The sequence below is a fragment of the Balaenoptera acutorostrata genome, chromosome 8 (genome assembly GCF_949987535.1).
Source record: "Balaenoptera acutorostrata chromosome 8, mBalAcu1.1, whole genome shotgun sequence".
Taxonomy (NCBI): Eukaryota; Metazoa; Chordata; class Mammalia; order Artiodactyla; family Balaenopteridae; genus Balaenoptera; species Balaenoptera acutorostrata.
This window is the reverse complement of record NC_080071.1, coordinates 113,426,957-113,453,330: the sequence shown is the minus strand read 5'-3', so window position 1 is coordinate 113,453,330 and position 26,374 is coordinate 113,426,957. Positions and strand designations below refer to the sequence as shown.

General features: G+C 44.4%; 2 protein-coding genes across 2 annotated transcripts in view; one reads left to right on the top strand and one right to left on the bottom strand.

Annotated features, from left to right (window-relative positions):
• Window positions 1-8,943, top strand: part of LYPD1 (LY6/PLAUR domain containing 1) — a 49,969-nt gene extending 41,026 nt beyond the window's left edge. The window contains exon 3 of the mRNA XM_057551934.1: window positions 8,711-8,943. Coding sequence (XP_057407917.1) covers window positions 8,711-8,943 — 233 coding nt within the window. The remainder of the gene's footprint in view (window positions 1-8,710) is intronic.
• The window catches only part of GPR39 (G protein-coupled receptor 39), a 234,643-nt gene continuing 216,603 nt past the window's right edge, over window positions 8,335-26,374 (bottom strand). Inside the window, exon 2 of the mRNA XM_007192027.3 lies at window positions 8,335-9,940. Within this exon, the coding sequence (XP_007192089.1) occupies window positions 9,432-9,940 (509 nt within the window). The 3' untranslated portion in view covers window positions 8,335-9,431. The remainder of the gene's footprint in view (window positions 9,941-26,374) is intronic.

Here is a 26,374-nt window from a genome sequence, read left to right as displayed (position 1 = left end):
GGGATTGTATCGAATCTGTAGATTGCCTTGGGTAGTATAGTCATTTTCACAATATTGATTCTTCCAATCCAAGAACATGGTATATATCTTTCCATCTGTTTGTGTCATCTTCGATTTCTTTCATCAGTGTCTTATAGTTTTCTGCATACAGGTCTTTTGCCTCCTTAGGTAGGTTTATTCCTAGTTTTTCTTTTTGATGCGATGCTCAGTGGGATTGTTTCTTTAATTTCTCTTTCTGATCTTTCGTTTTTAGTGTATAGAAATGCAACAGGTTTCTGTGCATTAATTTTGTATCCTGCAACCTTACCAATTTCACCAATGACCTCTAGTAGTGTTCTGGTAGCATCTTTAGGGTTTTTCTATGTATAGTCATGTCATCTGCAAACAGTGACGGTTTTACTTCTTCTTTTCCAATTTGGATTCCTTTTATTTCTTTTACTTCTCTGATAGCCGTGGCTAGGACTTCCAAAACTATGTTGAATAAAAGTGGCAAGAGTGGACATCCTTGTCTTGTTCCCGATCTTAGAAGAAATGCTTTCAGCTTTTCACTGTTGAGTATGATGTTAGCTGTAGGTTTGTCATACATGGCCTTTATTATGTTCAGGTAGGTTCCCTCTATGCCCACTTTCTGGAGAGTTTTTATCATAAATGGGTGTTGAATTTTGTTAAAAGATTTTTCTGCATCTATTGAGATGATCATATGGCTTTTATTCTTCAATATGTTGACGTGATGTACCACACTGATTGATTTGCAGATATTGAAAAATCCTTGCATCCCTGGGTTAAATCCTATTTGATTATGGTGTATGACCCTTTTCATGTGTTGTTGGATTCAGTTTGCTAGTATTTTGTTGAGGATTTTTGGGTCTATGTTCATCAGTGATATTGGCCTGTAATTTTCTTTTTTTGTGGTATCTTTGTCTGGTTTTGGTATCAGGGTGACGGTGGCCTCGTAGAATGAATTTGGCAGTGTTCCTTCCTCTGCAATTTTTCGGAAGAGTTTCAGAAAACTAGGTATTAACTCTTCTCTAAATGTTTGATAGAATTCGCCTGTGAAGCCGTCTGGTCTTGAACTTTTGTTTTTGGGGAGTTTTTAAATCACAGTTTCAATTTCAGTACTTGTGATTGGTCTCTTCACCTTTTTTTATTTCTTTTTGGTTCAGTCTTGGGAGATTGTACCTTTCTAAGAATGTGTCCACTTCTTCTAGGTTCTTATTTTATCCGCATATATTTGCTTGTAGTAGTCTCTTATGATCCTTTTTATTTCTGTGGTGTCTGTCATAACTTCTCCTTTTTCACTTCTAATATTATTGATCTGAGCCCTCCTTTTTTCTTGATGAGTCTGGCTAAAGATTTATCTGTTTTGTTTATCTTTTTAAAGAATCAGCCTTTAGTTTCATTGATTTTTTTCTATTGTTTTCTTCCACTCTGTTTCATTTATCTCTGCTCTGATCTTTATGATTTCTTTCCTTCTGCTAAATTTGGGTTTTGTTTGTTGTTCTTTCTCTAGTTACTTTAAGTGTAATTTTAGGTTGTTTATTTTCAATTTTTCTTGTTTTCCAAAGTAAGACTGTATTCCTATAAACTTCCCTCTTAGGACTGCTTTAGCTGTGTCCCATAGGTTTTGGATCATCATCCTTTGGTTTTCATTTGTCTCTAGGTATTTTCTTATTTCATCTTTGATTTCTTCAGTGATCCACTGGTTGTTTAGTAGCATATTATTTAGCCTCCACGTTATTGTGTTTTTTACATTTTTTTTCTTGTAGTTGATTTCTAATCTCACAGTGTTGTGGTCAGAAAAGATGCTTGATATGATTTCAATTTTCTTCAATTTACCAAGGCTCATTTTGTAGCCCAGCATGTGATCAATCCTGGAGAATGTTCCATGTGCACTTGAAAAGAATACATATTCTGCTGCTTTTGGATGGAATACTCTATAAATGTCACATAAGTCCATCTGCTCTAATGTGTCAGTTAAGGCCTGTGTTTCCTTTTTGATTTTCTGTCTGGATGATTTGTCCATTGGTGTAAGTGGGGTGTGAAAATCCCCCACTATTATTGTGTTACTGTTGATTTCTTCTCTTATGGCTGTATTTGCCTTATATATTGAGATGCTCCTATGTTGGGTTCATATATATTTACAATTGTTATATCTTCTTCTTAGATTGATCCCTTGATCATTAAGTAGTATCTTTCTTTGTCTCTTATAACATTCTTTATTTTAAAGTCTATTTTGTCTGATAGAAGTATTGCTACTCCAGCTTTCCTTTGATTTCCATTTGCATGGAGTGACTCTTTCCATCCCCTCACTTTCAGTCTTTATGTGTCCCTAGATCTGAAGTGGGTCTCTTGTAGACAGCATATATATGGGTCTTGTTTTTGTATCTATTCAGCCAGTCTATGTCTTTTGGTTGGAGCATTTAATCCATTTACATTTAAGATAATTATTGATATGTGTGTTTTTATTGCCATTTTGTTAATTGGTTTGGATTTGTTTTGTAGGGCTTTTTTCTTCCCTTCCTCTTTTGTTCTCTTCCCTTGTGATTTGATGACTATCTTTAGCGTTGTGTTTGGATTTCTTTTGCTTTTTTGTTTGTGTATCTATTGTAGATTATTGGTTTGTGGTTACCATGAGGTTTTGATATAGCAATCTATATATATACAAGATTGTTTTAAATTGCTGGTCTTTTAACTTCAAATGCATTTCCAATATCCTGCATCTGTACTCTCCTTTTCTCATGACTGCTGGTTTTGATATCATATTTGTGTGTGGATGATTTCCTAACTTTACTGTATGTTTGCCTTTACTGATGAGCTTTTCCATTCATAATTTTCTTGTTTCTAGTCATGGCCTTTTTCTTTTCCACCTAGAGAAGTTCCTTTAGCATTTGTTGCAAAGCCGGTCTGGTGGTGCTGAATTCTCTTAGCTTTTGCTTGTCTGTAAAAGCTTTTGATTTCTCTGCCTTGCTGGGTAGAATATTCTTGGTTGTAGGTTCTTCCCTTTCACCACTTTAAATATATCATGCCATTCCCTCTGGCCTACAGAGTTTCTGCTGAAAAATCAGCTGATAACCTTAAGAGAATTCCCTTGGACGTTATTTGTTGCTTTTCCCTTCTTGCTTTTAATATTTTTTCTTTGTCTTTAATTTTTGCCAATTTGATTACTATGTGTCTAAGTGTGTTCCTCCTTGGGTTTATCCTGCCTGGGACTCTCTGCACTTCCTGGACTTGGGTAACTGTTTCCTTTCCCATGTTAGGGAAGTTTTCAGCTATTGTCTCTCCTCTATTTTCTCAGGTCCTTTCTCTCTCTGTTCTCCTTCTTGGACCCCTATAATGCGAATGTTGGTGCATTTAACGTTGTACCAGTGGTGTTTTAGACTGTCCTAATTTTTTTTCATTCTTTTTCTTTATTCTGTTCCACAGCAGTGATTTCTACCATTCCATCTTCCGGCTCACTTATCTATTCTCTGCCTCCATTATTCTGCTATTCCTTCTAGTTTATTTTTTATTTCAGTTATTGTATCGTATTGTTCCTATTTATTCTTTAATTCTTCTAGGTCTTTGTTAAACATTTCTTGTATCTTCTCAATCTGTGCCTCCATTCTTTTTCCGAGATCTTGGATCATCTTTACTATCATTACTCTGAGTTCTTTGTCAGATTCCCTATCTCCACTTCACTTAGTTGTTCTTCTGGGGTTTTTATCTTGTTCCTTCATCTGGGACATATTCCTCTGCTGCCTCATTTTGCCTAACTCTCTGTGATTGCGGTTTCTATTCCACAGGCTGCAGGGTTGTACTTCTTCTTGCTTCTGCTGTCTGCCCCCTCGTGGATGAGGCTGGTCTAACAGGCTTGTGCAGGCTTCCTGGTGGGAGGGACTGGTTCCTGCCCACTGGTGGGTGGAGCTGGTCTTGTGCCTCTGGTGGACAGGGCCATGTAAGGGATTTGTTTAGCAGGCAGCTATGTGCTCAGGAAGACTTTACGCAGCCTGCCTGCTGATGGGGGGGCTGTGTTCCTGCCCTGTTGGTTGTTTGGCCTGAGGCGTCCCGGCACTGGAGCCTGCAGACTGTTGGGTGGGACCACGTCTTGGTGAGAACATGGCGGCCTCCAGGAGGGCTCATGACACTGAGTACTCCCCAGAACTACCGCTCCCAGGGTCTTTATCCCCACAGTGAGCCACAGCTGCCCCCTACCTCTGCTGGAGACTCTCCAATACCAGCAGGTTGCTCTGGCCCAGGATGTTATGAGGTCACTGCTTTTTATCCTGGGCAGTGGTGTGCACGAGACCTTGTGTGTGCCCTCCGAGAGTGGAGTTTCTGTTTCCCCGAGTACTGTGGAATTCCTGCAATAAGATCCCACTGGCCTTCAAAGCCAGATTCTCTGGGGGCTCCTCATCCCATTGCCAGACCGCCAGGCTGGGAAGCATGACTTGGGGTCAGAACTTTCACTCCTGTGGGAGAACTTCTGCGATATAATTATTTTCTAGTTTGTGGGTCACCCACCCGGCGGGTATGGGGTTTGCTTTTATTGCAGTTGTGCTCCTCCTACCATCTTGTTGTGGCTTCTTCTTTGTCTTTGGGCATAGGATATCTTTGTTGGTAGGTTCCAGCATTTTTCTGTCAATGGTTGTTCATCAGTTAGTTGTGATTTTGGTGTTTTCATAAGAAGAGGTGAGCTCATGTCCTTCTACTCTGCTATCTTGCATCCACTCATATTTTACCTTTATCTTGTGTATCCCTTAACTAATTATTGCAGTTAGTTGTTTTTACTACTCTTGTTTTTCAACCTTCATACAAGCTTTATAAGTGATTAATCCACTACACTCACTATACATTTACTTTTACTAGTGAGATTTATACTTTCATATGTTTTGTTACTAATTAACACCTTTTCTTTTCAACTTAAATGAGCTGCTTTAACATTTCTTATAAGGTCGGTTTAGTGGTGATGAACTCCTTTAGCTTTGGCTTGTCTGGAAAACTTTATCTCCTTTAATTCTGAATTATAACTTTGCTGGATAGAATATTCTTGTTTGGAAGTTTTTTTTTTTTTCTTTCAGCACTTTGAATACAGGCATACCTCAGAGATACTGGGGTTTGGTTCCAGACAACCACAATAAAGGAAATATTGCAACAAAGCAAGTCATACAAGTTTCTTGGTTTCCCCATGCATATAAAAGTTATGTTTATACTGTAATTTAGTGTGTGCAGATAGCGTTATGTCTTTTTAAAATGTACATATCTTAAGTAAAAAATACAAAGCAAAAACAATTAGAATAGTAACATCAATTATCACTGATCACAGATCACCATGAGAAATATAATAATGAAAAAGTTTGAAATATTGTGAGAATTACCAAAACATGACACAGAGACATGAAGTGGGCAAATGCTTTTGGAAAAATTGTGCTGATAGACTTGCTAAACTCAGGTTGCCACAAGCCTTCAGTGTGTAATAAACATAGTATCTGTGAAGGACAGTAAAACAAAAAGCAGTAAAATGAGGTATGCCTGTATATCATGCAACTCCCTTCTGGCATGCACAGTTTTTCATGAAAAATCTGCTGCTCATCTTATGGGGGTTCCCTTCGAAGTAACAGATTGTTCCTCTATTGCCATTTTTAATATTCTCTCCTTGTCTTATATTTTCACATTTTAATTATTATGTGTCTTGATGTATGTTTCTTTTGGTTCCCCTTATTTGGAACTCTCTGGGCTTCCTGAATCTGGATGTCTGTTTCCTTCCCCAGGTTAGGGAGGTTTTCTACCCCTTTTGCTCTTCTCCCTCTGTGACTCCTATAATGTGAATATTAATCCACTTGATGAGTCCCTTAAGCTATCTTCCCTTTTTATTTTCCATTCCTTTTTGTTTTCTCTGCTCTCTGATTGGGTCAGTTCCTCTGCCCTGTCTTTGAGTTCATTGATCCTTTCTTCTGCTTCATCTAGTCTGCTCTTGAACCCCTCTAGTGCATTTCTAGTTCAATAATTGTATACTTCAGCTCTGTGACTTCTGTTTGGTTCTTTCTTATATTTTCTCTCTGTTGAAGTTCTCACTGTGTTCATCCATTCTTCTCCCAAGTTCAATGAGCATGTTTAAGACTACTACTTTGAACTCTTTTTCTTGTAAATTACTTATCTGTTTCATTAACATTTTCTTCTCAAGTTTTATCTTACTTATTTGTTTGGACCATATTCATCTTTTTCTCCCTTTTGATGACTTGTTTTGCTTTCTGTGCATTAGATGAAACAGCCACCTCTCCCAGTCTTGAAGGGCTGGCCTAGTGTAGGAGATGTACCTTGTCATTCAACCGTACCCCAGCTTTTGGTTATCTCTTCAACCTTTCCAATTGTCTAAGCAGCCTATTTTATTTCTAATAGGTCCCCGTAGCTGAGTGTGTGCTGAGATCAGTTAGTGCCCCAAAGAAGAGGATCTCAGCACCTAGATTCAGGCTGATTGGAAGGCAGACCCTCTGGCAGCAACTTTTAAAGATGCAAATACATATAGTCCTGCAGGACTGCAAGCGTAGGCCCCACTGGCCATCAGAGCCAAGTGATCTGGAGAAGTCCCCTGGGCAGCAGTCACAAAATTGCGTTATTTATCTAACTAACTTACCTCATCACTGACTCTCAGTCCTACAAAGTTAGACTTAAAAATATATCCCCAGCCATGTCACTAAGTGAAAATGCAAATAGGATATACATATATACAGCATATAGGATGTTATGTTATGCTATTAGGACATATGCACAGACCTCTTCTCCATGGACACATATGTAAATACATAGAAATAGGCCTGGAAGGAGGCATCCCAAATTGATAAGAGTGCTTATCTCTGAGGAGGATGTAGCACTGGAAGGAGAGAGGTCAAGGAGCATTTTCACCTGATCTGTCTGAACGTTTTTACAGTAAAAGATGTATTCAGTACATATTTTTTAATTTTTAAAATTTATTTAAAGGAAAAAAGTTTACTGAAGTTGAACTGACAACTGACAGTTAGTGGCTTTTAATATTTAAGAATAAAAAGACAGTGAAACTTAATTTTCTAAAATGGGCAATGGTTAGAAAATGTAGAGACTCTGGGAACGCTGTAGCATGTTCCTTAGAAATTAAACAGTGCTCCTCATTCCCCCTATACATCCTCTGTCCATGGGATTTCTCTTACCAGACCAGCTACCTTCCAGGTTTTTCTAACAGAGTTACAAAATCAATCCTTACAAACATGCAGTTATAGAAATGGCATAAAATTGCATGTTTAATATAAATCTAAAGTATTTCTTTACCTCCCACTTGGGAGTTTTAGGCACTTCAGTTTTTTTTTCACTGTTTCTCTAGCATCCAAAGTAGCAATTCTCAAGGGGGAGGATGGGGGCCCAAATGGAAGTAATGCTTGCAAACACACATGCCTGCAGGGAGTCAGAGGGGAGGGAGCCCTGGCTACTGGTGGAATGTGTTGTGTCCCTCAGACACGCAGGGCAACACATGGGCTAAAGGCATCACTTTGAGGTTCAGCTTTAGTACGACATTATATGTCCAAAAAGAAAAGTAGTTCATTGATACAACACGGCCTCTCTCTCTCTCACACACACACACCAAAAGCTATTTTCAAAGTAGTCTTCCCCCCCTGCAAAATACAAAACCATTTTGTGGTTAACTTGGCTGGCTGCTTTGCTATATAGTACTACAGATTTGACAGCATGGGACCAGAATACTTGGTTCAAATCACAGGTGCTCTACTTTCTAGAAGTGTGACTTTGGGCAAGTTACTAAATCTCTCTTGCCCTTAGGATCCCCATCTGCAAAATGGGGATGATCTTGGAGCCCTCTCTTGTAGGGTTGTTGCAGGTAGTAAACGAGCTAGGAGCCATCTGAAGAGTGCCTGGCATTCAGGAAAGTATTTAATAAGCTATTACTTGAATAAACTTCCAGCTTTATAAAGTCAAATGATTACCCAAGACACCCTAATTTGATGATTATGCTGCAATTTGGACCTGACACACAAGCTCCTTAAGATGGGCCCTCCAGTCTTATTGGGAAGACCCTTTATGTGCCCACACAGTATGTGTTAATAAGTGCTGGCTGTGTGCTGCTGACCTGGCAAATGGCCATATGTTCTAAGAGCAAAACTTCCCTTGGAACAAGGCAGTGTTCGGTACACTGTCAGCCAGGCCCCCCCCCCCTTTACTGAACCCACACAGGGCCTCTTTGGCAGTGATCTGATTTATTCTCTTTGGAGTTTGGTTTTTATTGAGAGAGAGAATTCCAGGATTTCATAAACACATAGTTGAGAGCCATCTCTCTGTGGTCGCTTATAAAGTAATAACAGAGATAAGATCTTGAAGTGCAGCCTGTCATCCTCTCTGGCATGAGACAGTGTGAACCAAAAAGTACATAAAAAAGAAGTTCTGTCTAGTACACAGTTTAAACAAAAAACATGAACTTTGATCGTAAAAGCTCTTTATTTACTGGTACTGGCATCTCAGAAGCAAGTGAAATGATGCCTGCCTTCTCCACTGCACATGTCATGTATTTTGCGGGGGGCGGGGGGGGGCGGGGCTCAAGGAAAACCACCTGGAGCAGCTCCCTGGCCACACCAAGTTCCTGGGCTGTAGGAGAAGCGAGAACGTGCTCTCTGTGGGGCTCTGGGCTCAGAGGGTTGCCGTCTTGGGGCCGGCGCAGGCTGGTTACCTGCGCTCCTTCGGCTCTGTGTTGCAGGGATCCTGTACCGCAAGTCGTGCGCGTCGTCGGCGGCCTGCCTCATCGCCTCGGCCGGGTACCAATCTTTCTGCTCCCCGGGGAGACTGAACTCCGTGTGCATCAGCTGCTGCAACACCCCTCTGTGCAACGGGCCCCGGCCCAAGAAAAGGAGTTCTGCCCCAGCCCTTCGGCCGGGACTCCCCAGCACCATCCTGCTCCTCAAAGTAGGCCTTTTCTTGGCGCACTGCTGAAGCTGAAGGAGATACCAGCCCCTCCTGCATTGTTCTTCTGGCTCGCCTTCCCCCCCCCCCCAGCCCCCCTGAGATTTTTTTTCAGGGTGTCCTTTTATTCCGGGTCGCGAGGGGAATCCGTGCTCTCTTTCTTTCAGTTCCTTTGCAAATAATGAAAGAGCTCAGTGTCAAAACGAAACTTTGTGAGCTCTGGATACATTCAGTTTGACTGAATTTTCAGCGTGTCCTTAATGGAAGGAAGGAGGAGGAATGGATACAGGTGGGCCAGAGTTGAGGCCAGGTTGGCAGCAGCATTAGCCCTTACGTAAGTAAGTAAGTGACACTTTTAAGTGGCCATCTGTTTTTTTCCCAGGCCCCTGTCTGTCTTCCACTCCTGTCCCTGATGATGGGGGCACAGTTTGTTGTCACTGCTGCATGAAGGTAACCGTCGCTTTCGCGTGGGGAGGGCCCGTTGGCGCTCCAGCTTTCCTTCCTTCCTTGACAGACAGTCACACTTCATGCTCCTGGAAACCATTTTCGGTGGCAGGGTTGGCAGGTGTCACCTCTGAGTTGGGATCCGGTGACTCACGACTCACCTGCTGAGGCTTAGAGTCGGGCTTGGCCTCGCTCTGAAGAGTGCTTAAGAAAACCTTGTCAGTTCTCCTTGCAGAGGCATTGGGCCGGGAAGCCAGGAAGATGAGGGGGCGGCGCGCTAAGCGGGCGCTATCCACGGTGGAGGCCACGTGGGCGCGCAGACGCTTCTCCTGGTTGGCGTGCGGCAGCGTCAGCCGGCAGCGCAGCACCTGCCCGAACACGCTGCGGAACTGCTGCGAGGACACGTTGTACAGCAGCGGGTTGACGACCGAGCTCAGGTAGAAGAAGGTGTCCGAGAAGGGGAGCAGGATCATGTACGCCTGGAAGTAGGACTTGGTCCAGTCGTGCTTGGGTTTGGCCGCAGCCATGATCCTCCGAACCTGGTTAGGCATCCAGCAGACGGCCAACATCACAACGATCAGCCCTGAGCAGGCAGCAGAGGGGAGAGAGAGAGAGGGGGGGGAAAAAAAAATCATAAGCCCAACAACAAAAAGATGATACCCATAATGAGCCCCTCAGTTCTGTGCTTATTGGCCAGGAAATGGTACCAAATTTTCAAGCTGGGCTTGCTTGATGGCTTTTTTTTGCCACTAGCAAAAAAAAGAATTTAACACTGTTTCAAGGCCAGGGGCGTTGACTGTGTTAAAGACCATTAAATGCTTTAGACAATTTATTTATACCTGTTGATGCCTGTTAATTTAAAAAAATGCTTTTTCATTGTTTGTTTGTTGTTTGTGTATTTTATGTAGTCCATAAATCTGGTTTTGGCCTTTAAGGAATAGATGGATACAGTATAGCCACATCAGATGAAACAGTATCTGTACTTTAAAGAATGTTTGTCTAGAGACAACCCAATGATTATTTTCAAGACAAAAGGGCAGTGGCAGCCCTTTGGTAACAAAGAAGTATATTTAGTGACGCTAATTTTGCATTCAATTTCAGGGGAGGCAAAATCAGGAGTTAGCCTGTCACTGAGTGTGTGTTTTGGACATATATTTAGTAGGCGTGCACACCTGTAATTATAACACTTGCATCAGCAGCAGCACTTCTGTTTCTTTAGAGATGTTTTTAGATGTGTCATATATTTGAGCCTCATGGGGGGAAAAAAGATAATTATCCAAAAACCATGGAAAATATAAAACTTCGAGTTCAGCTAGTAACTCACTAGCTCACTGCCTTTGTGGCACTAAGCTGTACTGTCAGCCGCCCAGAAAAGATCAGGCTCTTAAAACGATACCCCTTAGTGGTCCCCCAGAGGATCAAACGTTGACTGCATGGACAGATGTCTGTCTGCACGCCCACATATTTGCATTCTGAATCGCGCAATCATTGCTCTCTCTACAACCTCTGACAGAGAACAAGATGCTATGCACCATAGACAACTGATAATCACAAGTGTCATGAGTATTTATCCACAGTGACCAAAAGAGTAAATAAGAAAAGGAAGATCAGGGATCTGCAGAGCATTTGCTGTCTTCTCTTGGAGAGCCAAGACACCAGAATGTAAGTTTCTATGTGGACAGCTGATATCTTAGAGCTGTGTTTGTTTTGGATTTTCAGAAATTCTTCCTCCCTCTCCTAAATTTATGTAATATTTTAAGAAGAAGAAAAATTCATTCACATTTTCAAACCCTCTGATTCTCTAGGAAGCCACAGGTAAGTGATTGTTGGCAACGACCCCTCCTGCCTCTCTGATCAGTGGTAAATATTTCATTAATAAATGCTCCAGGAAAAACAGCCACATTTATCCATCTAGGGTCGGCCCTCCCGCACACACTCGCCTAAGCATGCCTTGCCTGGGGTGGCAGAGGGGCCCTAGTTATGTTCTCCGGCACTGAAAATCACTCAGTTCTCCCAACAACAAATCCTCCAAAAATCCCAGCTGTCAGCAAAGTAGACCCGTGAAACCTGTTCCCCTGTTAAATTTCCAAACAGGTTTGACAGGTTTCTCGGGTCAAACCTCAGCCCACACTTGAAATACAAACCAATTTGCTTCTTTCTTTCCTTTGCTACCCTCAGAACACTCAGTAAATCTAAAAATAAAACAGGCAAAGTAACATATTGATCTGATGAAAGGCAAAAAAAAAAAAAAAAAAATCACCTTAAGAGTACAGGCTGAAGCACCTAGTTACAGCTGCTAGATTGAGAACAAACATCAACATAGTTCTGATGGATTACCAAAAAAAAAAACCTGCATAGGAAAATCGGGGACTGTAAGAGGCACGGCTGCGTCCAGCCACCACTGCTATTCCAAGTGTGTTCTTAAGTTATTTCTCTTTGTTTTTTATCTCATGTAGCTCTGGCTGAGAGGTTCATCTTATTAATTGTGAAGGAATCAGGTAACTCACCTAGCGAAACAACATATCGTCACAAAGTTTTCTATCTTCTTTTTCTCTTCCTTGCCAGTGAATTTCAGAGAACAAGTAATAACCATCTTCATTTAAGGACTTATTTCTTAGAATGTGGAAACAGCACAGGGTTTTAGACATGTGCCATGCTACACTGTGGGAGGTTGTGCTCGCAGGTGCAAGAATCTAGAAAGGCAACGAGAACCACCTAGTACTCACCGTGGTTGAACATAGCACAGCTTCTAAAGCCAACGGAAGAAAGGCAAGGAGAAAGAAAAGGCAGCCTTGTGGGGGGGCAAAAGGAGAGAAGTTACACGATTTTTCTTCTCCTGTCCTGTTCTCTTGATCTCTTGTTTACATGACCCTTATTCTCCCATTACCTACACCCCCTCTGCCTGGAGTCAATCGTCCTTTGATTGACCATCCCATCAAAAGAAGCGGAGTTCCAGAAAAGGCAAGAGCCAGCATCCCCGGGAGGAGGCATCCAGATAAGGGCAGACGAAGGATTGTGGCTGGTTTATAGTTTTAGCCCGGATAGAATTCTTGCTCTGAACAGTTGAAGTAAATAAGTAGGAGGTACCTTAGTCTGAACAAGTAAGAAGATGGGGAACTAGAGGAGAGATTTTTTCAGTGATGAGAAAAAGAAGGGAAAGGTTAGCCTTCTGGGTGTAGAAGTAAATAGATAGATAAATAGACATGAAAGAAAATACAAATTTGGGGAAGAAACGAAACAAGGAACTGAGTTGAAATGGTCAGGGATTAAAAGATGAGGCACTGGACAGGTCCTGAGATTAAGAAAGAACCATGCCGATTGCTTATTGCGTTTTCCCTATGTTAGTTCAGTGATAAGTGCTCTCTGCTAATTTCCCATGCATTTCTGACAACAACCTGCTGAGATCAAAACTGTTATTATCTTAATTTTCTAGATGAGGAAGTTGAGTCTCAGAGGTTAGTTACCCAAGGGCTAGCTATAGCCAAGACAGACACATGCTTGCTGGACTCGAAAATCCACAAGCTATATGTATTTTTTTTTCTCCAAGACAATATTGTCTCTCACATTTTCTATTTGAAAAATAAAACACAAGCAAGAAAGTAAACATGAGCCATAATCCCACCAAACATCATAGGTATTAGACAGTACTGTCCACTAGAAATACAAGCCACATATGTAATTTTAAAATCTCAACATTCAAAAAGTAAGAGGTGAAATCAATTTTAATGATTTTAATCCAATATGCCCCAGATATCATTTCACACACGGTTTCAACGTGCAACGAATCAAAATATTCATGCGATGGTTTACATTTTCTTACATTTCTTACTAAGTCATTGAAACCCAGGGTGGCTTTTATGCTTACAGCACATTTCAGTTGGGACCAGCCCCCTCTGACTAGTGGCTACGCCACAGGTTAAAGTAATCCTTCATAGACGCTGCCCAAAGCAGCAAAGCTCCTTATTTCCTTCTCCTCCCATTCCCCACTTTCCAGCCACATACCCAGAGAGTCCTGCCAAACCAAAGAAACCCTCACAGAATCACCCACCTAGCCTGTATTTACCCTCCTAAGATTCTGACGATGCAACCAAGGTTGAATCTGGATCGTATTTCTGAATACACATTCTCCGCTATAGTGTAGACAAATCTATCCAGTCTTTTCACAGAGAGCCTTCCCTATAAGGGACTACAAATTATTTAAAGCATAAATAATTCTGAAAACACACAATTTTATTTTGCATTCCTCATTCTAAGCCTTGCCTAGTCATTCTGGAATAACACAGATTGTGCCAAATACCTGCCAGGGCTGCTAGAATATACTTCCCCATCTCAACTGGAGGTGGGGAAAATAGCTAGGACCTTTGCTCTTGTGCTTTGAAAGATGATTCTGTGCTAGGAAAATGGAGCATTGGCTACCCACGTACAGTCGATGGTCAGCGTGAGGTGTGTGCCCATGGACAATGTAACAGAGGTTAGCCTTGGTGGTGTCAGAAGAGGAGTCAAACTAGCCCCCTTATAAAATTGTCATTTTATAATAAGTGAATTGCTCATTTTTACATTTTGAAAACAAAGCTCATTATTTTAGATGCCACATTGCTGAGAATAAACACCATGTCCAACAGTGACTTTTTATTCTGGCTGTTCACAACTGGTTCAGCTCCAGTCCCAGCTACGCTGTAGCTGAGACAAAGCTTTAAAGTTTTATTCACGCCTTAATAGAGCATATTAAAGATTTGACTACATTTACGTAGGGCTGCAATCAATTTGGACTTGTATATTACATTTGGAAAAATCTATAATGCTTCGTTCGGTCTGTGTGGTGTAATCTGTAGCCCGCAGGTAAATGACTTCAGTGTGAACTTGAATGAAGATCAGTGAACTGAACTCAGTCATGTAAAGCAGGTAAACTGTTTTAAGTGAAACTGTTGATAGATCTGTATTGCACTGCCGACAGCTGCGCACTCTGGGTTAAGAAATACCTTCATATCTTGCCTGTTTTTCCACATAAAGTACTTCCATTTTTCCTCCTTGATCACTGCACTAAAATGACAAGAGCCATTAGGCAGTGACACAGATTTATTCTCAGCAGAGTACTGTTTAAAAAACAGAAGTAATGCAGGTGTCCAACAGCGTCCTGCACTGAAGCCTGCTATTTCAACAGCATTCAAGTCAGCCTGCTTGGTTTAGTCTTCAGAAGTGCATGAAGCTATGCCGCCTGGGACATGGTGGCATCACACATCTGACCTCGTGCTCTGTTTTCTCCCCTCCAATCTTTAAAGTGAAGGTAACTAGTGGTGAGTCCCCCAGAAATGACTCACACTCATCAGAAAACGGGACAGCAGGAAGAGAACTCCCTTGTCCTACAAGTGACAGAACTGAGGCTAAGTGATTTGCTCAAGATCTCACAGGTCACAGTGGCAGGACCACTGCTCAGAACACTGGATTCCACCCGAAATTGACCAAAAAGCCTTTCATTATTTTTAAACGTAGTGGGATGGTTTTTGTCTTCCACTTTTTGGCTCAAGTGCTAACCATTCACAGCATGGAATTCAATGAGAGGCAGGTCCATCTCAGACCCCAGCTCAAGTCAGCACAACACCTCGAGACACTGGATTCCGTTTTAGAACCAGGTCCCTCAAGAACAGGCACGTGACAAAGCTCTGGAGCACACATATTCCCCCAGAGGAAGCTGAAGTTCACCCAAAGGAGCTGAAGAATGGAAAACAAAATATGATTCCAGGTCATGACCTGATAAGCAAGTCTTAAGAACACCCTTTATCCACCCAATCTGTCCATCCATCCATTTGCCTATCTGTATCTGTCTATCAGTCCATCCATCTACCTTTACGTAAGCACCTGCTACAAAAGGCTATTTCGCTCATCCTAAGCAGAAAAGATCTGGATATTTTTTCTTTCCTCAAGTGAAGTTATTTTGTTTGCTTTTAAAGAAATCACAAAGATTTACTTTTCCACCTGTTGGAGTCTCGTTTCACTGAATCACTGAAGCCCTGGGGGATGTTGAGAATGATTCAGGATGTCAGTGGTTAGCAGAGCTCTCCGTCTCTTCCTGCCCCACTATTCCAATTTCCCTCTAACCCCAACCACGGTGAGCAGGAATTGGAGCCCCTGCCCAAGGCACTGATGATAAAAAGCTGAGAAGGATGAGGCAGCCAGAGCCTGGTGACTGTCTGCAAAGGGCCATGACGGCAATCTGGACAGAACATGACGGCAGCAATGAGCAGGGCTGGCTGACCTTCCCACAGGTGGGAACACTCAGAAAATTAAAGGAGGGGGACTTCCCTGGCGGTCCAGTGGTTAAGACTTCGCCTTCTAATGCAGCGGGTGCGGGTTCGATCCCTGGTCGGGGAGCTAAGACCCCACATGCCTCGGGGCCAAAAAACCGAAACAAAACAGAAGCAATATTGTAACAAACAAATTCAATAAGGACTTTAAAAATGGTCCACGTCAAAAACAAAAAAATCTTTAAAAGAAAAAAAAAATTAAAGGAGAGTAAGAGTGAGTTAGTTTGCCTGGAAAATGGCAGCCAGGCCAAGACACAGCACCAACAGGGGATGGAGGAATGCAAGGGCCACTCCTTTCTGAGAGCTGCCAAGGCTCAGTGTGGCCAGAACAAAGGGCTGGGTGGACCTGGTGGGAATGGAGGCCAGCGAGAGAGCACTGCATAAGTCTGTGGGCAATAAATTAACTTGCCTATAGCAGTGTGCGCAACACCTGCTTGTCAACTGATGTTTAAAATCACAGTTGCCAGTGGAAAGTAAACATATGGTTGGGTTGAATGAAGAGCCAGGAAGAGACAAATACATCCAATAAAAGGTTTTAGCGCTTTCTTGAGTTCTGTCATTGTGTTTGCCAGTCTGCTCTTGCCAGCCAGCTGAGACACTGACTCACTCCCTGACTTCGACCCGAGGAGCCCAGATCAGCGCAAACCTTGGTTTAGTCTCTAACCCCTAAGACAGCGGTTCTCAAAGTGGGGGTTCCCGGAACAGCAGCATCAGTACTACCTGGGAACTTGTGAGAAATGCACAACCCAGACCCGCTGAATCAGAGACTTGCGGGTGGGACCCCTGGGGTTATATATAACAAGGCCACAGGTTGGTGCTGATACGCAAATTTGAGAACCCCTGGTCTAAGAGAAGCACAGACTGAGGTGGAGCCTGGCTCAGTGGGCATTGGTGTGACCCCATCACCCACGCCACACCCTGTCACAGGCTTGCCTTTGAAGCATCACATTCGAATGAGTGTAGTACTGCTCTGACAGTAACTTTGAAACTCCTCCCACTGGTTCCTCATTCCTGAGGGCAGCCCTACCTCTCTTCTCCTCTCCCTCTCTTTCTGTCTCCCCTTCCTTCCCCTTTCCTCTCCCTGCTCCCCTCTCCTTTCCTTTTCCCCCTCTTTCTTTACATGTTTCTCCAGTAAGGAAAGCAACGGCGTCTCTCCTTTCTCTACACTGTTTCTTTCCCCTGTTCTCCCCTCCATTTTTTCCCAAGGTCACCATAACCAAGCCACATCCAGTCTTGCTTTTGTTGCCAGCACACACCGCTTCCCTTTTTTTTCTTGGATGGCTTTGAGACCATGGCTGGATCAGCCGCCGCAGGCACGTTCCTTAACGGCTAACAGGTGGCTTCCTAGAAGGATGGCCACCACTCATTGCTAAGTTTGCCAATGGAAAGTGAGGGGCTTTGGAAGCAGCACGGATGGGTTGTGAGAACACAGGCGATGGCTGTGCACTGGACATTCTCCCCCCTCCTCCCCCCCCCGCTGAGAGCCACTCCATGTCCTATGTCCTCTGACCCTGCCAGGGCTCGCCTGGACGCCTTGTGATCACCTTTTCCATAACCCCATCAGCTTAGAGACCTTCATTTAAAACTCTGATCTGCCACCTTGTTCTCTTTCCTATTGAGAAATATTCTTTAGGAGAAGCTAGAAGAGCTGTTGGGATTTGGTTTTTCAGAGAAGGGTGCAGGTCACAGCTTTAAAATGATGTAAAGGCCACAGATGGCTGCTTCTGTCCATGAAGACAGATGGTTTGATGTCCCATCCCTGCCCCAGCTAGTCGATGGAGCCCAGGAAAGGAAGGTCCCCTCAGTGTGGCTCTATCCACCAGAGGCCCAGATTCCAGATGGCCTGCAATTTGCTAAGCATGACATCCATCCCATTCTGCTCTATAAACTTCAGTACAAGAAGAAAAATTATACATCACTACAACAATATATGTATTTCTAAAGCAAGCCCTCCTGTCTGGGAGCTGTAGGACACCCCCTTGCACTCAAAGTAAGCAGCAATTAGGGTCGTCATTGTGGTTTAGCGCCTCTGTTCCTTTTCCTTTATGAATGCATGGTCAAGGATCAACTGAAAACTGTTAAATAAATATTTTTCTATGTGGATCTCAACCGTATGTAGCTGTGTGGCTTTCTATACAGTCTGTTCTGAATCAGCTGATAGTGATGTTCCTGTGTCTGGGGTAGCTACAAAAGCCTGTAGCTATTTCTCAGCAGACAAGTGAAGCCGAATGCTTCTTCCCTAGTAACGCACGGCCCAGGTGTGGGTGGTGGTAATGGGGGCTATGGTGCCCTCCAAGCCTGCGGGGGAAGCGACAGACCGTGTGATGACGGGGCCATCCTCTCCAGGGATCAACTCACGCCACCCCCCCGGTGACGGCCGTGCCACTTATAAACACTGCTTCATGGCTGAAATGCTGCAGTTTCTAAGAGAATTTAGCTCCCTGCAAATGGTAGAGAATTAAAACCCCAGAATGCAAGCACTGGGAAAAAAAAAACCCTCAGAGATCAGTCTACCGGTGGGCCAGCAGTAGCCTCAGAGAAGCGGGCAGAGGTGCCCAAATTCACACAGCCCAGGAGTCCAAACATAGGGCCCCCCAGTCTTACGGTGTTTGCACTGGTCACGAGCTCCCCCCAGAGCCCAACGAAACGAAGCAGCTCTTGGATGAAGCAGGGCTCAGCCAAGCCCACGCAGCAGAGGCAACACGGGCATTTCAGGAGCGCGGAGAGGCGCCAACGCGCCTGTGGGTCCCGGTTCCTGCTTGAGGCCCCTCTGTGTCGTGGGACCGGGACCCTGGGAGAACCAGCCCTGGGTGCTTGTGACTGAGGCAGCCCAGGCCCAGGTGGGGCAAGCAGCCGTCCCATCTGTTCTTTCTGGCCTCCAGGCCCCCGCACATGCTGACCACTCTGCCTGAACCACATCTTCTTCGTCCTCTGCTCTCCTCCTCTCTCCCTTCCTCTCTCCTCCTCTCATGCCACTGCCATGCTTGGTCCAGCTCTTACTCTACAAGTGTCCGCAAAGTGTCACTGCCTCTAGGAAGCCTTCCTTGTCTCCACCAGGCTCTATCAGGTTCCCTGCTATGAGATCACCAGCACCTTTACCTCCTGCCCCTGTCATTATAACACTATAGTGTAAACTAGATCATAAACTCCATGAGGTCAGGATGTTCCATCTTCACTGTCATATCCTCAGCACATAACAGAACATCTTTACATAGTAATTGCTCAATAAACATCTGCAGGAGGGAGAAGGGGTGTTGGAGGTCAGGTGAGGGGCTGGATATCCGGAGAGCATTTCACATGCATTCACCTCACGTATACAGGATCCATTTGAAGCCAGCTTCCCTCTCCAGAGGGGTCAGTACACTGAGCCTACTGACACAGGACCCACTGCCTGGATTATTACCATCCCCATCCTGAGGAAAAGAGGAGGAGAGAGTGGGACTTGAAAGAAGGAATCACCTTTCATTCAAGCAAGGCCAGAACCCCCAGGCCCAAGAAGGAGGTCCAGACACGGGTGAGGCGTCTTGGGTCTGACAAACGCCTTCAGATGCCAGCAGCTTTAGTCTCCCAGTCCGTGCACTACTATCCCAGCCCTGTATTCGCTGAGCTATAAACCCGTTTCTTCTCCTATTTCTCTCCAAGATGACCTCATGGGGTACAAAGTATAGGTGAGGGTCAACGGGTGAAACAGAATATAGAAAAGACACAGTTACCAAAGACACATGTTGGAGAACATTCACTTGCCCCAAAATACTCACTTCAGGGACCCCCTAAATCACGGTCCCCCATGAAGATGCTACAAGTCTTTATCAGAGAGCTGCAGCCCCAAAACCCAAAGCATAAGTGTTGGGGTCTGAACCAAAGGGCGAAACTCATAGAGAAATGAAGAGGAATCACCTAGAAGAGCAACTGGTAAAGGTGGTGGGAGACTATTTCTCTGTTATATACTATCTGGCCTCAGGAGAATGAACTCTTGCAGTTATGACCCTAAATCCACCTGGGAACGACTTGGTTGTAGAGGGAGAGGGTTTGGGGAGAACAGAACATGAAGATGTTTAACTTCCCAGATTAACTCCCCTCCCACTCTATGCCTATCAGATTTTCCAATGACATATATCCTAGCACCAGCACCTTTGTCTCCCCCTGACCTAGGCAACTCTGCCCACCATGGGATGATCAGACTTTATCTCTAAAGCTCAGGCTTCTTATATGCAAAAATGGAGATTACAACAGCTGCTGGGATGATTAGATGAGATAATGGACATAAAGTGCTAAGTACAATGCCTGGTACCAGATAAGGGCTTATTGTTAGTTATGACTATCAGCACGTCTCTGATCATCTCCCATCTCCACTGCCATGACCATGACCTCCACCTGCACCACCATTACCATCTCTGCCACCACTTCCACCATCATCACCATCTTCATCACCAGCTCCACCACCATGACCATGACCTCCACCTGCACCACCATTACCATCTCTGCCACCACTTCCACCATCATCACCAGCTCCATCTCCCCTTCCACCACCATCATCACCACCACCACCTTACCACGAACATTCTCACTGCCACCAAGATAGCTCCCAGAGGTCAGAAATCCAGAAGGCTGGCTAGAACTACAAGATGTCAGATACCTTCCAATCCTCAACTCACAGAAAAGGCCCAGAAAATTTCTGTGACTTTACTAGGGTTTTCCTGCTAGTCAGTAGCAGAGGACCAAGACTTAGATCTCCTCATTTCCAGGCCAAACTTCTTTCCACCACCTGGAAACGGGGCTCCCGCCACTCTGCCCTGAAGCCCTGACTCATTTATCCCTCCTTCAACACACACATACAGGTTTTGGGGGTTCAAGGAGCTAGAGAAGCAAGGAGTGGAGACTGTAATAAAGAAGGAAATGGACAGAAGGTAGCATTGTAAGAAGAAGGAAAACTTCCACATTCCAGGAAGATGGGAACCCTGAAGCCCTCCCCAACCTCCTGTCCTTTCACAATTCCTCTCCAGGAAGAATGACAAGGGGCAGGAGGCCAGGTAACTGTCTGTTACCCGGTTAATTAGGCTAAGAAGGCCTCCTCTCCAAATGATCCCCATCCTCTCTTCTTTCCTCCACCCTCTCCTCTGCTCTCAGCACACATCCACACCCACACCCAGTGCCCACAGCACGTTTGCACATGTCCCAGCACAGGTGCAGACTGAGCTATGGTACTAACCGCTGGGATCTGGAGTCACACAGGCCTGGGTTTGAATCTCAGCCCTGCTATTTACCAGCTTTGTGACCACGGACTTATATCTCTGTGATGTGGATGAAATAATAGTATCTACTTCAAGGAATTATTGTAAGAAAAGCTAAAGGAGATACATGCATACGAAGCACAGAGCATAGCAACGGTCAATGAATGGCCACTCATACTACTTACTATACAATCCAATCAGCTGCCCAGGGTGGAGGTAATACCAGCTAAAGTTAATGTAGTGCGTGTACTTCAGACACTCTTCTATGCACTTAACGTACACTCACTTATTTAAACCGTACAAAAAGCCCCTACAGAACTTCACTGCTATTACACAGATAAGAAAGTTGAAGTATGAATAGGTTAAATGACCTGCCTAAACTCACACAGCTGATGAGGGCAAGGCCAGAACTTAGACCCAGGCGGCCTGGTCCAGAGTCCATGGTGTTGAACACGCTGCCCCAGCAGCCTGCCCTCAGCTGGAGAGTCCTTCGGGAGGATCAAAGATCAAATGCTTTCTGAATCCCAAATTCAAATTAGGGTATTCCAATGCAAATTTCTTCTTTTTAGGTGTCATGGTAAAAAAACAGAATATCTCAACTGTCAAGAAATAAAAACCCCCTCTAACACACTCTATGACAAGGAAAGGTATCACCTTGAAAGGGCCTCTTTTCATGTAAGGTGAACACAATAAACTTTCCTGTTACTGTACCAGAAGCTTGATGAAATTCAAAGAAGCGAACTACCTTTGAATAGGAGTGTGGCAGGCTAGACTCCTGCAGAATGTCTGCTTTTGACTGGATTTATTTGATGGAAAGCAATAACCTCTGCCCCATCCCCACTCCCATGCACAGGAACAGTTCGGGGAAGGATACTTTCCTGTGAAAATTCATTTAATTTCGGCATTGAAGACTATTCTCACTCATCATAGGCTACTCTTCCCCTCCCCATAAATACCATCTAGAATTTAGCTTCAAAGTAAATTAGATAATGAGTTCAGCTCGCTTTATCTGCTCATATCATGTAAGTTAGCAATGAAATTCCTGGAACAATCTATAACCAAATGCCAGAACAGGAGGCAAAAAAATGAATTCAGCTGATGGGAGAGATATCAAAAGAGGTTCATGAAGAATCCAGGCTTATATTTGTGTTTTACTTAAAGCTGAGGGTCTCAAATGAAATCCATAAAGCTCTCAGAAGAGTTGAGGAGATGGTGTCAGGCTTCTAAGATAAGGTTTTGTATCAAGAATGATCGGATGAGGATGCCTTCCTGTTAATGATTTGAAAATGAAATTACTGCAGCATGACCTGATAAGAAGAAATCCCTCCTGGTGGGCTTTCTTTTCAGAGGGGCAAAAAGAACTTTGAGGAAATAGTCTTGCAGATTTGGGAACATTAAGTATCATCTCTCCTATCCAAGTGCAGCAGTAATTGTCAACGATGTGCGTTATTATTCATATTTAGTAAATCCAGTCCTGTCCAACAATAACATCCTGCTTTAATTTTTAAAGCTATTCTGCATCTGTTACCTTACCTGCTGTCTCCCCAACCTGATGACCAAATGGCAGTGTAATAGGGAAGAACAAATCTGACTCCATGTTGGATCAGTTTCTTTTACTTCAACCTTTGTATTCTATCGTTTTTGCTACAAGTTAAGAATGTTGCCTATAGCCTGAAATAGACAGGATGGCCCATCCTCAAGGCTCTGACCTTTAAAGGTATAACACTTTTCCACTCATATAAAGATAAAAAGTTGCAGAACAGAGAATAACATCTGTCTTGTTGGAAGTTTACAGAAACATCCTGACCTGACCCAAGCAGACAGCTGCAAGAACAAAGGATTCCTCCACCAAGAAGTTTGCAACAACGAGCCACATGCCTCCACTTTTAGTATAAAAGAAGCCTGAATTCTAACTCAGGCAAGATGGTTCTTTGGGACACTAGTCTAACATCTTCTTGGTCTTCTGACTTTCCGCATAAAGTCACTACTCCTTGCCCCGACAACTCGTCTCTCGATTCAGTGGCCTGTCATGTGGTGAGTAGTACGAGCTTGGACTCAGTGACAGCAGAGCACCTCTGGGCTCTGTCCTGGCTCTATACTCATCTCACTCCCCCTCTCTGGATACCACCTCCATGCCTCTGACTTGAAATACCACATCTGGGGATATGCAGGGCCCAAATCAACATTGCCAGCTTCAGGAGGCATCCACAGCCAGGCCCCAACTCAATGTCATGGCTTGGATAGCTCATCTGCACCTATACTGGGACACGTCCAAACTGAAGTAATGACCAACCACCAGCTGAAACCTGCTCTCCCTCCTCTGCTCCCAATTTTAATAAACTCTACCGCCATTCACTGAGATTTTTCTAGCTGGAAATCTGCAAGTCATCCTGTTCTACTTCCTCCCCATCACTCCCAAATCCAATCCATCTCTAAGCCTGTCAGTTTTCCCTCCCCAGTCTGCCCCCTTCTCACCACTCCACTGTAAGATCCCTAATGGGGCTGCCCATATCTCATGCCAGGATGAGGCAGAAGCTCACTAGCTCGTTTTGTTCGAAATCACTCCTGCCCAAGCCACTCTCCAAACAAGCCAGGATCATCTCATTAAGTTGAAAAGTTCATGTCACCCCCTTGTTAAAACCTTTAAATGGCTTATTATTGAAACCTCAGAATAGTTGAAACCTTAGAATAAAGTTCCAAATCTTTAACAAGTCCTATAGGATCTGCCCTAACTTATTCCTTCAGGCTTTCCTGTACCCTGTGTGCTGTGTCTGCTTCCAACACCTCACCCTTTCTCATTTCCTGGAGCCAGCCAACTCCCTCCTGCCTCAGGGCTCTTATCCAGCCAGGCTCCCTTCTCCTCATCTTGCTTATTCTTATCCATTGTTCAGTTCTCTGCTGAAAGACCACTTTCTCCAAGAAGCCCTCCAAGACCTCATGTCTGAGCCCCCTGTTATAAGCTCCCATCACCCCATGCTTCTTGGCTGCATGCTGTACGTTTGGACATATTTAACTTGGAACATGTGTCTTTCATGCCAGTCTTCTCAGCCACGGGAGCTCCATGGGGTTAAGGGCTGTGTCCGTCCTGTTCTACATCCACAGTGCCTGGCACATGGTAGGTGCACAATACATGTGGGAAGACCTGCCAATCTGATGCTCTAACCATATCGTGAGGTAGGTGGGATGGGTGCTGCTGGCCTTATTTTTACAGATGAAGAAGGTGACATGCATTACACTGAACCTATTTGGTTCAGGTTACAAAGAAAATGAGTGGAAGACAGAAAGCCTAAAACCTGGGATCTTCTAATCAAGGATGTTCACAAATTCAAGTACATCACCCCCATCACACTGCTCCACGTTTGTAACCCAGAAATCCAATCCTACACCCTCTCCCAGAGTTTAGCCGAGAGGGAGGCAAGCATGGGACGTCCCAGAATGGGGTGAAGACTTTCACCCAACCTTCGTCTTGAGGGAGCGGCGTAACTAGAGCAACATAGTCGAATCACAGAAACATGGGCTTTCAGACCCAGAATGACCTCAGAGATGACAGATGATTTTGCTTATAAAATGAGGAGTTGTCTTAGGTTTCTGAGCCCCTTTCCAGTAACAAAACAAAAGTCAAGGTTATTTGACTTCCCTGTATTCCAGGATCCTCCTGCAAAAATTATGGAGTATGCATCACATTTTACAAGGATACTGTATAAATTAAATTAGACAATATACTTTTTTTAGTATTTCCAGGTTTACAAATTCAAGAGATTATAATTATTCCCTTATGTAAAGTCCTCAGTGATGCCTAAGCACCTTCACTCTTGCTCTCAGAGTGTGGTCCATTGCATCCCCTGAGAGCATGCTAAAACTCCAGACTCTCATGCCCTACCCCAGAACCGCTAGTCAGAATCTGCATTTGAGCAAGATGCCCCGTTGATGTTTGATCTACATTCCAGTGGCCTTACTTCTCAGCATCACATCCGGGCCCTTCTCCACCTATCTGCTGTCCTCCACCATTCCCTTACTGAGCCCCAGGCTTTTCCAGATGACTCACATTTCCAGGACCTACCAGGTCTTTGCCCAAGACGGATTCTAAGAAACTCCCAGAATTTACCTGCTCAAGTATTCTCTCCTCTGGGAAGGGCTCCCTGACCATTCAAAGAAAAGGAATCTTCCCGGACCTCGTCCTTGCTTCCATGACAGCTCAACCACACCAGTGTAACTATGAATTTCCATGTCTGGCTCACTGAGAGCACCTGGAGAAGCAAAGCCCATCAACTTATGCCCAGAACAGCACAGTAGGGCCAAAACTTGTTCACTGGGTGTATGAAAAAAGAATTTAATTCCATCAAAACATGTACCAAAGTCCCATCCTGAATTTCTGACTAAACTGGAATCCTACTGCACTGATATATATAAATACATTACACACGCACACACACACACCCCACATACACATCATTTTATTGCTTAGGATAATGGTACCTTAAAAATAATTTTGGACTTACAGGAGAAAAATCAGAGACCACCTTCCCAACCCCACCCCAGAAAGATGTGCAAAGAACAGAGTGGCTTCAGGTTGTTCTAGAACCAGGATACGGACAGGGCAGGAAGGCAGTGGGCCAGCCCCATTTTCCCTGAGGCAGGCCACCTCCTGGCCTTGAATGGGTGAGGAACAGGACTCTTCCTCTCTCCTGCCAGAGCTCTGCCTGGTGTCACACTAGAATTTGCAGGTCTCTCAGGTTTGAAGTGACAACAAATCTAGGAATGGACGGAGAAAATTGCAGGAGACTGAAGAGCCTCTTCACGCAAAGAGTCCCACCCAGGAAAGGCAGGCTGGGATGCAGAGGCGGCAAAAGCCTCTGGGCATCAGCTCTGGAAACTCTGGAACTCCTCGAAGGATAAATGCTTCCCAGAACAAGGCTCTGTTGGGGGCAGCCACTGGCAGGGGTAAGGTCCAGGTGTCGGGTGGGGAGAGCACAGGCTGCAAGATGCATCTAAGGCGGGGAAGAGAAACAAAGCACCAGAAGGATGGGAAGCGTGGGGGGATCAGCTTGGCCTGGTGCATCTTAGGACTAAGCACTGTCAGAAGCCCAAAGCATAACTCGAGAGCCACCTTAGGGTGTGTGCACCTAGCCCAGACCCGGCATCACCAGGCGCCCCGCTTCACCTGATCACGGATGATCACACTTGGCTTTGGAGCACCTTACAGATTTGTCCAGCCCCACCATACTACAGATGAGGAAAGGGAGGTCCAGAGCCCCCAGGAGACTCATTCAAGGCCATGTGTCTGGCCAGCTCCAGGGAAAGAGAAAGACCAAAGCCAGGCCCCTTTCTCCTTTCCCATGGCCAAGGCTCTTTACTTCAACTGATGTTTATGAGTGAAGCCCAGGTTTAGAAGGCAGCCCTGTGTAAGTGAGGGTGGTTTTAGGATCAGGACCCCAGGGCTGGGAACTGGGATCTTCCACTGACTAGCAGTGTGACCCCAGCAAG